The sequence below is a fragment of the Lissotriton vulgaris genome, chromosome 1_1, assembly GCF_964263255.1.
Source record: "Lissotriton vulgaris chromosome 1_1, aLisVul1.2, whole genome shotgun sequence".
In the NCBI taxonomy this organism is placed as follows: domain Eukaryota; kingdom Metazoa; phylum Chordata; class Amphibia; order Caudata; family Salamandridae; genus Lissotriton; species Lissotriton vulgaris.
The window spans coordinates 850,091,962-850,107,818 of NC_141685.1; the positions used below are offsets into that span (position 1 = coordinate 850,091,962).

General features: G+C 45.0%; 1 protein-coding gene across 1 annotated transcript in view; it reads right to left on the minus strand.

The window, feature by feature from the left end:
• DDX59 (DEAD-box helicase 59) overlaps window positions 1–15,857 on the minus strand; it is a 145,513-nt gene that overhangs the window by 37,534 nt on the left and 92,122 nt on the right. The window contains exon 6 of the mRNA XM_086957770.1: window positions 13,267–13,395. Coding sequence (XP_086813896.1) covers window positions 13,267–13,395 — 129 coding nt within the window. The remainder of the gene's footprint in view (window positions 1–13,266; window positions 13,396–15,857) is intronic.

Consider the following 15,857-nt stretch of genomic DNA (forward strand, 5'->3'; position numbering starts at 1 on the left):
TCTGCCTATACACTGCTTGGTCTACCAAACACATTAATATTCCCACTTCGCTCAATAAGGGGAAGGCAGATGGCCTTAGCACTTAACGCTGCCCATCGAGTACTATTGTCCTGCTGGAATTTGGGTAGAATCCGTGATCATCTGCAGTGGCTCCACCAGCTTTGAGCTTTACTTGGCATGGAAAGATTATTGACGACAACCTTAGGAGACAAATCAGAGTACTCAAAGATTTGGACACCCTTTATATCTACCCTCTCCTGTGAATTCCGGGAACTGACTTGCCCCAAATACTTACGCATTTTGAGATTTATCCTAAATTCTCAGGAGGAGGAGGAAGTCATTGGTACTATAGCACGTTCATCATAGCCCCGCTTCTCTTCCTTTGCGCAATGTTCCTGGGTTATTGGCTCGTTCTGATGGGGTCTGGGGGTTGATTTTTGTTTCATTTTTTGTTGTTGTTTTCAGTCTTGGAAATGGCAAGTTAGACGGCTCAGCAGCTAATTTTATACGAGGGTATCTTTGGGGGGCACGATGTACTGTTTCAAAGATTTTATCTGTCTTTAAAAGCACTTGGGCTACTGATCAGCTCCCCTTGTTCCTCTGAGGACGCGGCTGGCCCTGGATGGGTTGTAGGAGACTTGCTGTGTATTTCGCATTTACATTGCCATCTGTACTCTTTCCTCTGGTAATTTCAGTGCGGCCGGCCCTTCGGGTTGTAGGCGGCTTGCTGTGTATTGCCTTTTATTAAGGGTTTTGCCAATAAAATTGATTTCATTCTAAAACTGCAACTGCGACTTATCCATTGACTTCTATTGAACATGCAGCTGTGTTTCCACTCTGCACACAGCCTCCTTGGGGTTTCTGGGTGCCTATTTTGTATAGTGCTTGGTTTACCAAGCTCTTTTAAGTCCTTTGGTCTAAGTCCTGTTCTCCTTTGCAGTTTGCAGTTTGCATTCCACTTATTTAGTATATGGTTTGGTCTTCCCCTGGAGACCAGTGTATATTTGTGCTACTTACCTGATTTCTATTAAGTATTTTTTGTGTATTTTTGATATATCTGGGTAGGAGATATACCAAGTGGGATTGATAGCGTGGTAGTAATAAATATCCTTTTTTTTCTTAAACACTGTGTGGTTTTTTCTCATCAAATATTCACTCTTGATTAAATGTAGTAAAACGAGCTGTTTTACACTCCTTCAAGATAAGCCTAAAGGCTGCTCTCCACAGCTACTTCTTTGAGAGCTTTAAGGTTATCAAAGACCACTAAAATCACCATAAAGTTTGTCTGGATTAGTGAAAGGTTCATCATTCCTTTAAGTGTGCATCATATACTAAGCCAGCCTCCTACAGTTTGTATTTGTATGCATGTTTTTAATGTTTGTGAAAACCACAACTTCACATAGACTTGAGAGTGGTAAATAATCACTTGCAATCCAGGAATTCATAAGGAACATGATCCTGAAGAAAGCCCATTGACCTGGAGTGGCATTTGATAGGCCTGAAATCTATCGACCTTTGATGTTTTGGGTCATAATACAGCCTAGCAACATTGTTCTATAAGTATTTTTAACCTTGTCAAATGTATACTCAATAAATGAACTACTTACTTTAATCGGAGAAACCTGAATGCAATTTGAACCATAGCTCTCGCCATAATAAGTGCTACTCTTACAAACTGCGTCGCGCCCACGTCCTCACATTAGGTGCAGTGGGTGAGGATCAAATGGTGAAGCATACCACTGGTGGTACCAGTGGGTGAAGATCCTTCTAAATAATAAGAGATTGAGGGGGTTTCAACCATTAAAAGCCTCTGGGAACAAGGCATCATAGGACAGCCCACTCATTTCGATAGAATCTAGTGGAACAACAGACAAAGCATCTCTTCACATACCCACCCATTGACCCCACTCCAAATGGGACCATGAAAAGTACTTGAAATTTCCATGAGTGCCTTTTAATCCTTTGCGTGCGGACGGCCCTCGGCCTTCCGACGTCATGGTGACCGTGTGCATCGCACGGCAGGTGCTGTCCAATCTGCGCCCGCGTCAAATTTCCCCACACAGTACGCCAGAGCCAAAGGGTTAAAATTGATATTGGTCAGTCATTAGGTTTGTTTTTTTGTAAGTGAAAATTGGGCTCTAAGATGCGCTATTAGACTCCATACATTCAAACTTTTCTCGAGTGCATATAAGGCGTACGCAGATTTACTTACACCGCATATATTAGAAATGTACGCTGAGACCCACGAGACGGGCATGCTCCCCCATCCCTGAGACAGGCCTTAATTATTACTCTGCTGAAGAAAGATAAGCCCTCCTCGCTGTGCGATTCATATCGCCCGTCATCCCTGATAAATTTGGATGCAAATATACTGGCGAAGATTCTAGCCGCTAAATTACAGCCTTTGATGCCGCTTCTAGTGTTGCCGGATCAATCTGGTTTTATTCCGGAGTGCTCGACCTTCCTCAATCTACGCACAATATTTGTCATGTTCCATGTGCTCAATCCAGAACTGTCTGCTTTGGCAGTTCTTCTTGACGCTGCCAAAGCGTTTGATTCTATAGAGTGGAGGTACATGATGTACATTTATTTATTTAGAAAATTTTATATAGCGCGAACAAGATCCTGGCGGATATCAGAGCGTTGTACAGTCAGTAAAAATTACTTCTACATCACATCAGTGTAAATCAGGGCACATATACAAAACATTTTGTAGAAAGCAAAAATAGTTCAGTGCAACGCCAAATCTATCTTGTGGAATGTGACAGAGGAAAGATAAAATGTATAGGTTGTTTAGATAGTTCTTTATCATAATCAGGTGTGCGGTTGGTCCCGAAATTTCAATAGACCTTATTTCACGTGAATTTGGCCATGAATATAAATTTTACTTCTTTTTTGAAAGGATGGGATTCCCCCTTGTTTTTTCTTTGCTGAATTCATGTCCTATACACTGCCGCTTCCGCGAGAGTCAGGGTGGGTGGGCTTACATCAGAACCGTTTAGCATACAGCGCGGTACTAGGCAGAGTTGCCCCCTGTCCCCCTTTCTATTCACTATTGTACTGGAACCGCTGGCATGTAAAATCCGGCAATCCCACAGGGCGGCTGCTTTAAACTTTAGCAATCGGCCAGTTGGCATTTCACTGTACGCTGATGATATGGTCCTATACGTCAGTGAACCACAGTGATACCTCTCCCCGCTTATCCGTGAATATATCAAATTGATCTCTTTTCGGGTCTTCAAATAAATTGGGGGAAATCAGTTATAATTTCATTGACGCCTGTCACAATGTGTCCCCAGGTGGAATATTCCTTAGTATGGTCGGAAGAACCAGTTAAGTATTTAGGGGTATGGTTAGACAGAGACCCCGAGGTCGTAATCAGGGAGAACTACGGTCGCACATACACCGAGCTGGTGCAGCAGATCGATCACTGGGTTTGTTTACCACTGTTCTTGGCAGACCGTATAGCGGTGATAAAAATGGCTATCCTCCCCAAGCTTCTCTACTAATATTCCTATCAGACTGGCTAAACATTATTTCAAAACAGTTTAGACCCAACTATTGAAACTAGTGGGGGGGGTAAGCATTATTGATGTGGACAGGCTCAGTATGCGTATTTTTGGTTTAGGGCTCACAACTTCATCCCGCATATGGCCGTGGAAGAGGGGGACGCACACCCATTGCAGCTAAAAAGTATTACCCACACGTGTAGGCAGACGCCCAAGTCGGAGATAAACACGATCAATGTAGGAGAGTAGGGTCTGCTTCCTATGGTCACCCCCACTTTTTGCTGTGATACTCTGGTTTTTCGACTTTAGTGTGGCTGTGGGCCTGCTAATCAGACCTACAGCCCAGTTGCCTTTCTCTAAATTGATACCATGTACTTTAGGTACATACCTAATAGGGAATTGGGTCACTTTTGTGAGCCCCTGTATAGTGTGCCATAGGTACCCAGGGCATAGGTGCATCAAAGGCCTACCAGGGGCTGCAGGATGTATTATGCCACCGCTGGCTGGCCATCCAAACTAACACCACAGGCTGATCACTCAGCTTGGGCAAGGTGGTGTAATCACCCCTTGCTTAGATATAGTATACCTATATCTACCCTTATATATAGACACATATATACCTATAAGTCATTCCTATGGCAGGCCTTGACAATCCTGAAGGCGGAGTGCTTGGTTTTACGTGAGAGGGAGCTCTAGCATGAACTGAGCCCTTCTGCAGCTTTCGGAACAATGTCCTTATAGCTGTTCTATGATATAGCCTTACCCTATACTCTTAAGTGCATTATAATCCTCGCGGGTAATGCTAACTTTGGTTTGGCTTTATCAAAACATGTCGTGTAAGGTGTCAAACACTTTGGAATACTACCCCCCCCCCCCGCCAGTTCTGACGGCGGGGGTAGCATTCCACCCTTCTAGAGGGAGAAGACATGTAGTTACTGCTTTACCCGGTTAAAGTTAAACAGAGCCTCAGCACCACAAAATGGATGCTGCTGCCACAGACATGAGTCTGACCTCCTGCAGCTGGACGAAACTCCGGCAAGGGAGGCCTGGACAATAGGTTTCCTGTCGAGACAGCCTGTAGTGTATTGGGGCAGGGTGGGTTCAATGGAAAGATGCTTTCCAGACACTGCCTGGGGCACACAATGTGCTCCATGCATAGCCCGGTTCAAACTAGTTGCTGGGGCACTCCAGCCCCAGGTCTGGCGCAAATCTGGACAAAGGGAAAGGGGTGTAACCAGGTTCCATCCATAGGAGGGACCTAGCAGGTAATCCAGCCCCTTAGTTTAGTATGAAGATAGGAGCTGTGTCTAGAGAAATTAGATTATCCTGGACTGAAACTCTGAAACGAAACTTTTGGACCTTAGACGTTCTATTCCGACTACAAGACTGACGACATCTCCCTTGTGGTCAAGGAGTTACCACCCTGTGCAAACAGGCACCACCAGTAACTTGCCGGTTTGCTTTGTCGACGCTCCCGCCGGAACCCAAAGATTCCGCGACTCAGGAACTGGACTTCCAGACTTCTCCGACTCCGATCCACATCAAAGCGGAGGCCCATGGCGGACAGGAGAGACGTGGGACTGGACACCCTGGACTATCTGCTCTTTGCTAACCGTGCAGCTTTTGAGGTACCCTCCAAGTTGTGCATTGGGGATTGAGAAGCCCCAGACCTGAGCAGCATTTGCACCAAAGCTCAGCCCTCCACACTCCACGAGTGCCGCGTGGGGCCTGCTCCTGCATTTCAGCTCGACGCGTCTTCCCGGTTGCGAGTCCGTTGGCTATTGAGCCCTCCGAAGACTTCCTTTTGAAAATACACTGCTTGCCTGGTTGCTCCGGGCTTGCTCCAGCTTCCCTGCAAAGGAGAAGCTCACCAGACCTTGCTGGTCTGACCTGAAGCCAAGCTTCCCTTCCTGCGTGGATTGCGTTTGCCAAGGCTTGTTGGGTCCAATCCGCATACCGACACCACAGTCAACAAGATCCTTCGTGGGACAGGTCGAATCCAGCTCCTGGTCGTCGTCGACACCTCCTGGTCCTCGTGGCTGCAGAGAGACCAGCTTCACCTTCTTCACCTGAATCAGCTCGACATCGCCCGGTTCCTACCTGGTCACTGGCTAGTGACCCAGACTCTGTCCCCTCTGCTTTCAGGTTCTTCACATCTTCGATCCACCCTTGGATCCACCCGGACACTTTTCTCCTGGTCGCCTGCAGCACTTTCTTGCAGCTCTCCATAGGAAACACCAACGAAACCAGACACGAAAGAACACCTATGCACCCGGCTTCCCTGGGTGAGGTAACTCGAGTACTCTGGTGCTCCCGTGGGTGTTGACTCTCGAAGTGTCCTAGTTTAAAAGGGTTTTCCCGTAGTCCATCCGGAAGTGTCCTGAATCTACTACTTTGTAACTTTTACGTTCCCATTATAACTCTATGGTAACTCGCGACTGTGTTTAGACACTGCACTCCTACTTCCAATCCCTTGGTTGTTCAGTATAGCCCCAGCGATTCCCTAGGCTCTAGGCCTATTTACTATTCCTGAAGTGGTTCTTATACCACTTACTTAGTATATGGTTCGTGAGGCCCCTAGGGCAGAATTGGATTTGTGCAACTTAAAGTATGCTTATTGAGTAACTTGTAATGTATCTCGATCTCTGACCTCATAAAGAGTTCAAAGGGGTTGTGTTAGTAATAAATACATATATATTTTGTATATACCTTGTCTGGTGTCCTTTCATTTGGTATTCAAGGGATTATAATTCGTAAAACAGCTTGCTTCACACGCTCTCTGAAGTCTTAGCCTAAGACTGCTGGTCCATGCTACCACTAGGATAGCTGATCTATAAGGTTGACTTTACAACAATCATCATAAGGGTCGTTTAGACTGGTGCAAGGTGCCCACTAGAATAGTGGACATCGTATACCAGGCTAACTTCTCACAATCAACAGCACTATTTCAGCGTGTCAAGAGATTGGGAGGCGGGCCCATAAGCTTCCGCTGTATGCTCCTGCGCTGCCTATAGAGGGCCATGTTGCTTTATCGGTGGCAAGAGAGAGAGGCCCCATTACAGCCCTCAGAGAGGCAGGTTTTACACGTATGAGTGATCTGTATGTTGATGGGCAGTATATCACGAAGAATGACTTAGAATATATACAGAATCCCACCCCTCGCTTTCAATACACCTGTTACAGGCTCCGATCGGCAGTACGGGATCACTACACTAATTTCCCAGATGAACCGATGACGCTGAAGGCGCTTCAGTTGATCATAGTAGCTCCGTTGAGGAAAAAGCTGCTCACTAGGTTATATAAGGCGGTACGCGGGGTGGACAAAAGTATGGAACGCTGGAGCGCTACGTTAGACTCACAGTTGACTGAAGAAATGTGGGAACAGGTATGCAAGTTAAAAGGGAGACTGACGCCTAACAGTAACTTACGAATTATCCATCTGAAGTTCCTACATCAGGTATACCACACTCCCAAAAAACTACACAGGATGGGACTGCGAGATTCAGACTGCTGTAAGAGGTGTGGGCAGGGTGGGGCTGATTTCCTTCACCTTGCGTGGCAGTGCATGCTGGTCCATCAGTACTGGGAGAAGGTTGTTAGTCTTCTGTGCACCATGACCGGCTAAGTGGTGGATTGCACGCCATAGGGATGTCTATTGGGGTATCTGTCTGGGTTGAAAGCCTTAGTGGGGCAATTTATAAGGGTAGGTTTAGTGCAGGCAAAGAGGCGAGTTTTAGTCACATGGGACAGTCATTTGCGACCGAAAGCTAATCTGTGGGTAAAGGACATGAGCATTGTCGTCAGCAGCTGGAATTGTACGCGGAGGAACTACCGACATCCTCTTGACCAACGGATATCCGGGCCCCTCTGCGGGAATCTTTACTGGCACAGGGTGAACATGAGGGTGGGTAATTAATGCAGGCTGTGAGTCAACTAGTGCTGTCAATGCCTTGGTCACTCCAGGTATATGATATAGTGGGATTGTGTTGTAGATAGGTCTATGGCTGTATGATCATATGAGAATACCTGTTTTTGTCAATGTGTTTTATTATGAGACGGGGATATGTTGTTGTTGTTAAATTTTGCGGAGCGGCATTGTAATGTACTCTCACTGAAAACGCTCAATAGAAAAAAAAAAAGAAAATGTATTGTTGCAAACAATGACCGGAGCCTCTCCTTGAGAGACTGATGCCGGCAGTCAAGCCCGCAATACCTAAGGGCAGCCCGGGGGACTTAATCCTCTTCTCTCCTGAACCACGGCAAGTGCATCTATGGAATTACACAGTATTCTTCATACCAGAGCAGGCTGAAATACACCAATCTTCCTGCAAGGTAGCTCCTCTAAATGTGTCTGGGAAAGAACATTCTAAAATGTTACCTTCATGACTGTCCACAGCCAAATACAAAAATGCCTCAGAGGCGGCAAGCGGAGGGGCAGTGAAGAGAGCAGAGACGGACGGGCTTACCACAGTGCGTTGAACTCCTTCTGCAAAGGTCTATGGCAGAAAAGTGCAACAAACAACCCAAAAGATAAAAACGTCTCTTCTGTGCCAATGACCGGACTCAGACTAAGTCATATAGAAGAGTAGCAAATGCACACGCTCTTCCTACAAATAAATACTTTTTCTTATTTGCAACATCAAAAAAAAAAAAACTAAGCAAAAGGGTTACAGATCTGTCACCACAATTCCCTTGGGGAGCCAGGGTTGTCATGTTTGGAGGTTGCACATCCACTTGTTACCTTGTCAGGTTAGGGGTACAGATGGAGCACTGTGATCTAGCAGGCCAACATATCCAGATGGTGTAGAGTTCTGATGTTTATATTGTCCAACAAACGCCCATTTTTACTTGGGAAGGTATAAACCATATGACAGGAGGAGCCGAGTACTGGTTTGCCTCAGCTGGATTACTTCTGCCAGAAGGTTGGTTTTGACTTCTAAGGTGGGAAGCTCGATGTCAAAACCTTTGGTCGCACTCCGCATGGCCATCGCAAAAGAAGCAGAGTTCTCAGTGGCAGAGACTGGGGAAATATTAAACAAGTATCATGAGAAGGGTGAAGTCTGCTGGCCTCTTGAAGATCATCATAACTGTTGTCTTTGTGGTAGGGTTGACCAATTTCATCCCCTGCATCATAATTCTGGTCGGAATGAATCCCAAACAATAATTGTAATGTATGGGATATGCCTTGCGTAGGTTGGACAGAAAGTGGGTCAACGGGCAGAAGACTGTAGTATGGTGGAAACCGGTCTTGGCCCCGTTCGAGGTCAGAACGGCACCCACTCCGAGTCGGAAAGCACAATGGATGCAGCATCCTCCAACATTGATGAAGTCAGCATTGCTGTTCCGTGTGGCCTTTGGGTTTATCGACGTACAGTGACTGGAGGCTTTAGAATTATGGTTCCACCCCAATCACTACAAACAAACCTGGTGAGTGTTTAAAACCTTTTTTGGGTGGAGGCCTTTCGCTTGTACACTGTAAAATATTTGACTCAAAGAGAAGAGAGGTAGCTCCGGATCCATGTCTGGTGGCGTGGAAAGTAAAGAACAGACATCCGTATGCTAGAGTGGGGCACACATAGGCTCAGTACGTCATTTCCAGGGCATAACAGTCAGTGGGGAGCCACACAGCTCCACGTACTGCTGTGCAGAGGTAATGCTGAAAAAGTTTCCGGATCCAGTCTGACACCTGGGGAATATTCCAAAGGTGAGGAATCTGCAGTTAAAATTCTGTATAAGAAGTTCTGGATACATTTTCATTGACCAATCCGGAGCCATGAGAATGACTTATGCCCGGACGTTCCTGCTCTTCAGAACTCTAAGTATGAGAGGTAGTGACAGAAAGACATACAGAAGTCTAAAGCCCCACTCCATTCAGGATGCGTCTCCGAGAGAGCCTTCTTAGGAACTACAATGCTCAAAAGGTTCGACAAAGCGCATTTTCTGTGGTGGAGAAAAGGTCTAACCAATGTTCTCCCTATTGCTGGCAGATGCACTATGCCACTTTGGAGTGTTCACTGTGCCACTGGATTCAAGCTATCCTGGCTGAAGAGGGGTGAAACCCCGAAACCAGTCCTAGGATGCTTGTTTCCGGTCCAGGGAGGACCTGGCTTGGCAGTTCGGGTTGGACTGTTCCCATGAGGCACAGGGTCAAGACTGATTTGCATATGGCCAGGTTTAAACTTGGGTGGCATGGTGAGCAAAATACTGATGGATTTAACCCAGATCTCTTGACTGGGGGTGAATGTTTTGATTTGTTCTGTGTTCCGTCCATCAATTGTGTGTCTTTTGCTTTCTCGCCCTACGTGTACCAGGTATGCCCAGACGTGGGTCCTGGGCTCACTGTGCCAATGGAATCAAGCTATCCTGGCTGAAGAGGGGTGAAACCCCGAAACCGGTCCTAGGATGCTTATTTCCGGTCCAGGGAGGACATAGCTTGGCAGTTCGGGCTGGACTGTTCCCATGGGGCACAGGGTCAAGACTGATTTGCATATGGCAAGGTCTAAACTAGGGTGGCATGGTGAGCAAAAGAATGATGGATTTAACCCAGATCTCTTGACTGGGGGTGAATGTTTTGATTTGTTCTGCATTCTGTCCATCAATTGTGTGTCTTTTACTTTGGAGTGTAGCCACTATTTGTGATCTTGCTGGCACCGCCAGCTGAGTTTCTGCCCTGGCATTCAAATATTCGGCCAGGTAGCTTTCAGCCAAGGAAATACCCATATACCCGATGCTCCAGCCAGCACCACTGACAAAGTGCTTCTTGGCACATGGCCTAGGACCCCACCTTGCCACCCCATGTTTGCTGCAGTATCACCCTAGCAAAACGTCATCACTGAGAAATTGAACCAATCCCTTTTTGACAGATGGTAGAAAGGCTTTCATGATGTGAAGCAAGGTCTCTGCAAGAGACCACAGTCCTGATCGCCACTTTTCTCAGATGACGTCCCCATGTTGGCAGTGATGCATCGGTCACTACTGTCAGCTCTGGTTGGAAGCAGGAAGCGTGTCACCAGTCCAATTATGATTCTACCACAGCTTCTGGTCCTGTGCAGTCTCCTCTGAAACTTGGATGGAACCTTACAGGTTCCCCTGCTTCTGCGCCCTGCAGAGCCTGCATATGCCACCTGGTGTAATAGACTATTAGGAAGCAGGAGGCCTTGAGGCCCAGAAGCTCCAGAGTCACTCTCACCGATACCCAGGACCAAGAATGAAACATCGGGATCGTAGCCCAAATGTCCTGGACTGGTTCTGATTGAGGGAAGGTCTGAAACTGTGCCTTATCTAGGATGGTTGCAATTAAAAGGAGCATTGGTGAAGACGTCAGGTGTTACTTTGACATGTTGAGAGAGACCCATAACAATGTCAAGAGGTCCGGCATCATTTGGAGGTGGTCTACAACGGACTGTGGCGAGCACGCTTTTAACAGCCAGTTACTGAGGAAGGAAACACTGTAATCCCCAACCTCCAAAGAAGGCTGCCTCATCTGCAGCACTTTTGTGAACACTAGAAGGGCACTGGGAAGGCCTAAGGGGAGCATGGCAAACTGGAAATGTTCCTGGCCCACCTTAAACCACAAGTAGAATCTGTGGGACTGCAGGACGGGTACTTGAAGGTAAGCGCCCTGCAGGTGCAAAGCCATCATCCAGTCACCTGGATCCAAGCCAGACAGAACCTAGGCCAATGTGAGCATCTTGAATTTGTCCTTCCACAAGGAGGCATGCAGAGTGCAAGGAAGAAGTGAGAGTAACTGCCAGTCCCTATCTCTGGTTCGGGGAACCTCTCTACCTCTGCTTTGGCAAAAAGAGCTTCCACTTCTTAGTTCCAGATGGGTAGTTGCTCCTCAGTAAGATGCTCTGATCTAGGTGGAAGATGCAGATCAAAATGGAACGTCGGGGCATAGCCATGTTAAACAATCTGAAGGATCCACCTGTTGGAGGTTATAGTTTAGCAACCTTAGAGGAAATATCTGATCCTGCCTCCCACAGGGTGCTTGTGTGCCACTAAGGACAAACTAGAGCAGCTTGAAGGCTGATGCTGCAGGGGTGTGGGGTGGGGACTGGGAAGTAAGTTGCTCCTTTTGGCCTGGTCCCCGAAAGGATTGAGGTGCCAGTTGCACAGGTGGTGGGAGTGGGTATTGCGTGTAAAGCAGCCCTCTGGAGTGGTCTTGAAAGGGACAACATTGTCGAGGGTATTGTCTAGCAAGGGTAAAATAGCCTAAGGAGCATGCTGTGGCCCTGCGTTCCTATGGAATTAACCTTGTTGCCAACCAGGCGAAACCCATCGTATGGAATAGCCAATATAGAGGTCTCACCAGAGAAGTCTGTGGACCTCATCCAAGTGTGATGCCAAACCACCACATTAGTGCTAATTGCTCTACCCAAGCAGTCGGTGGTGTCCATTCCTGAACATATAATATATCTGGTTGCCTCCAGACCATCCTGGATGGTTTGTGCCAGAATGACCCGAAATTCCTCAGGCACGGCCGGCATGATCTTGCAAAGCACATTCCATAAAGCATGGGTATATCTCCACTGCAAACAGCTGGCAATCACTAACTGGAGGGCTATGCTGGAGGGGAAATCAGCTTCCTGAATGTCTCCATTCGTTTGGACTGTCAGGAGGCATCATAGAGAATTAATTGGATTTACCCTGCTGGTGGATGCCTGAACCACCAAACCTTCTGATGTATGGTGTTGTATCAACATCTCAGGTTTGCCTGGCTGTGGCCTGTGGCTCTTGGCGACCTACTGTAACCAGCAGACATACACAAGGCTTAGGCAGATTGTATGTACCATTGCATTTATTTTGCTTTTCTTTTTTTTTATATGAAGAAAGGATTGGAGCTCAGAGTGGATAAGCGTAAGAAGCTAACCTAGCAGGACAGCAATGGAACATAATCAAGCAATTTTTGGATAGAAATAAAGCTAGGATTAAGACCCATGTGGAGGTTCCAAACTCATTAACTTATCCACAAGACCAACTTACATCTGTACCCAGATAGGCCGCAACCACATATGGGCAGACATTTGATTTAGCAAGTGTGCACAGCGTTGTTTTCACCAGCTTACAAAACTTTTCTGCCCGGGGTCAGGTTCATAAAAGTTTGAAAAAGACAAGAGTAGGATATAGAGGCAATCAGAAATACTGTGAAGAGCTTAAAGTATAAAATGTTTTTGCCTAGCATTCAAAGATCTACTGGGGAGATTGTAAAAATAGTCACTGTGCGCAGGGACTTCTATTGGCTTGAGGGCAAAAGATTAAAAGCTCACTGGCTTTTCGAAAGATATACTCTTTGAACCTAGGGGGAATGCAGATAATGTGAAATATCTAAGTGCTTACCATTGACTCTCTAACGGAGAATTCATGGCATAAAAAGACTATTTCAGTCTCACTTCTTAAAACACCCACACGATAATGGAAATACAGTATTTTCTTTTCCCCTTAAATATAACAGATTTTGCGAGAAAAGTTCTGAAAAGTGTTTTTTTAATAGGTAAAAGTTGGAAAAGCACCAACTGTAGTTTCACATTGAAATGGATGAACAATGTTCCGCAGCGTATAATTTACATTTGTATTTTACAGATGCGACATAGCAAGAGAGACATCCCGCACTGTAGAAAGGTATTTGTCTTTTCAATCTTAATACAATTAATGTGTGGTGGGTAGGTTCAGACAGATGATTATTAACAAACCAACATTTTTATTTTAAAAAAACATCCATTATAAAAACTGCATATATGTAAAACCAAGACATTACCTGGTGAACGTACTCATCCATGCTAGAAGGCATATCAAAGTTTACTACTAATTTCACGTTGACCAAATCAAGGCCTCGTCCAAGTACTCCTGTGCTCACTACAACTTCATATTCTCCTTGCAGCAGCCCCTGGATAAAATGAAATACAGTTAAGATATGTGTTTTAGAAGTCAGACATTAGTAATGAACCTTTGTTTTCATGTGCACTAATACAGTAGTTAACTGTTTCTTTCTCTAGTTTTGCAAAGTTCAGACCATCACTTACCTCAACGTACAATCCTTTTTCTTTGCCCCCCTCCACCACAAAAAAACCCACAAAAATAAGGCGTACCAATTACTATTGAATGCTTCAGGCTCTGCTACAATGTGAGCAGATATTAGATTTATATTTGGGCTATTTGAAAAAACATTCGTTCATGTGTAGCAAACAGCCAAATTCGCTTAACAGGGACCTTCAGATTTAAAAACACAAAGTGCCAAACATGTAACGGTAGATGTCTAAACCTACATTCACACAGAACATGTAATTCAGCCTAAATATGAGGGAGATTGAGCACGCCACAGGAGAGACCAAATAGTGGGTTTGGCATTCTTGCAACATAAGGCTCCAATTATGGCGGGCTCAGTGCACACCCTGCAGCAACCTATTTGGTTGATCAAGCAAAGCTCACAAAACAGCTTATACGAGCTGCATACTAAGTCTCCTTTTCATTCACACTTAAGGTCAAGCAGGCATAACATCTAGAGCTATCGCACAGTTCTTTACTAGCCACCATACTTTCAAACAAAAGGCCTTGACAATCCCTTGGTTAATGGATCCTTCAGGTTAAGCTGCGGACAAACATTTGGTCTCGATTGAGGTTGACATTAATGCAACAGGATACCAAATGTTTGATGGGGAGCACATGAAGGACATAAAGGTGGCAATTAATCTGAAATAACTGCGTTTATGACCTCAACAATAACTATCTGCGATAGATGGTTTATTGTTCTCATACAGTCATTAATAAAGAGAAATTTTAAAAAGAAAATTTGATTGGGGCATACGCCACAATATTAGAGAGCTCTTAGATAATCAAGAAAACTATCATCAGAGGACATGTACGATATTCCTCTGGGGATACCATATCCTGCACAAACCTAATTTCTCTTATTCTACAGATTAAAGTCACCCTTGAAAGCTGAAGCTATGTGCAAAGTGTCAAAGGATTTGGAAAAGCAAAAATACATTATTTAAAAAAAATACAACTTTAAAATCCCTGAGCAAAGGGTAAATAAATTATAAATGTAAATGAAAGTAACATCAGGCACAATACATCGCAAGCTGGAGAGGTCTTGAATACAGGTCTCAAGTTGTTCTCTATTAGAGAATATGGAACGTCGTAGCATACATTAAATGCTATCTCAATTCTAAAGTCCTTCGTAGAGTCTATCCCATTCTAGGCTTTTTTCCTAATTATGTAATTCACCAGGGGTTCCAACTCTGTGCAGGTTTGAAAAAAAATCTTTGCAAAACACTTTCCATACAGTGTTCAAGTGTGTGCTATTAAACCACACACTGTACTTCAACTAGAGAAAGTTAAAAGTATGTGTTGGGTAAAGACTAGAAGAAAGCTTTTTCTAAAAGTAATGTTAATTGAGGAAAGTGGGTATGTCCAGATGAGGGTTTTTGGCTCAGATTTTAATAGAATTGTATTACCGTAAACCCAATAAACCCAACTCGCACAATGTCAACAATTTACTTAGATGCGGTGTTTGGCCAATAACATCAATAAAAAGACATGGCTATCCTGCACATCTGACACCAAACAATTCTTTGTGAAGGTGCGAAAAGTTCCACACTGCAGCTCTTGTCTGTATTTGTGATGTAGTCTTTCATCGGTATAAGAGCCAGCATCGAGATACAGGAGCCGCTATACCAAAAGATCATAAAAGCCAGGCTACAGCTTCCAGCTAAAATGTGCATTTCAGGTGGTTAATTACCATCTATGTTGATACTTAAGGTTTATGACTGCGAAAAAAGTACTTAATTACCAACTTTGCTTAAATGATAAGTTTAAGGCTATATCGTATTGTTGACGTTATAGATGCCAGCAGTGGGTGGGCGGTGTATTTTACTAAGTTGCCTGGGGAGGTTCATGACACATAAGGAGTAATTCCAGTAGAATTCAGCCTGAAAGATAAGAAAATGGAGGAACGGAGGGTTTGAAATAATGGTTGATGGAATTGTAGGGAAGAAGAGTAGGGAGGTGCGTGAAATTGGTTAATTGGGAAGGGGGAAGTTACATCTGTAAGGTTAAAGAGGAAGCAGGTGATAATGCCTTTTTATGGACTGGTGGAAGGAAAGAGTACGCTGGGAAGGAGATTAAGCTGACAACGCAGGTACGGGAGAAGGCTGTGGATATTTTCTTTGAGGGAATAGGGGAAGCTAAAGCCATGTTTATGGGGAAAACGATTGAGTGGCTTAGAAAGGAATAGGGAGAGGAATAAGGGATGGCCATGTGCTCCTTTGGGCATTGCTTTTCAGCATTTTGTCATACATTTAGAGGGAAAAACGTCAAGTACAGGGATAGTATTTTAAGCAGGCATGC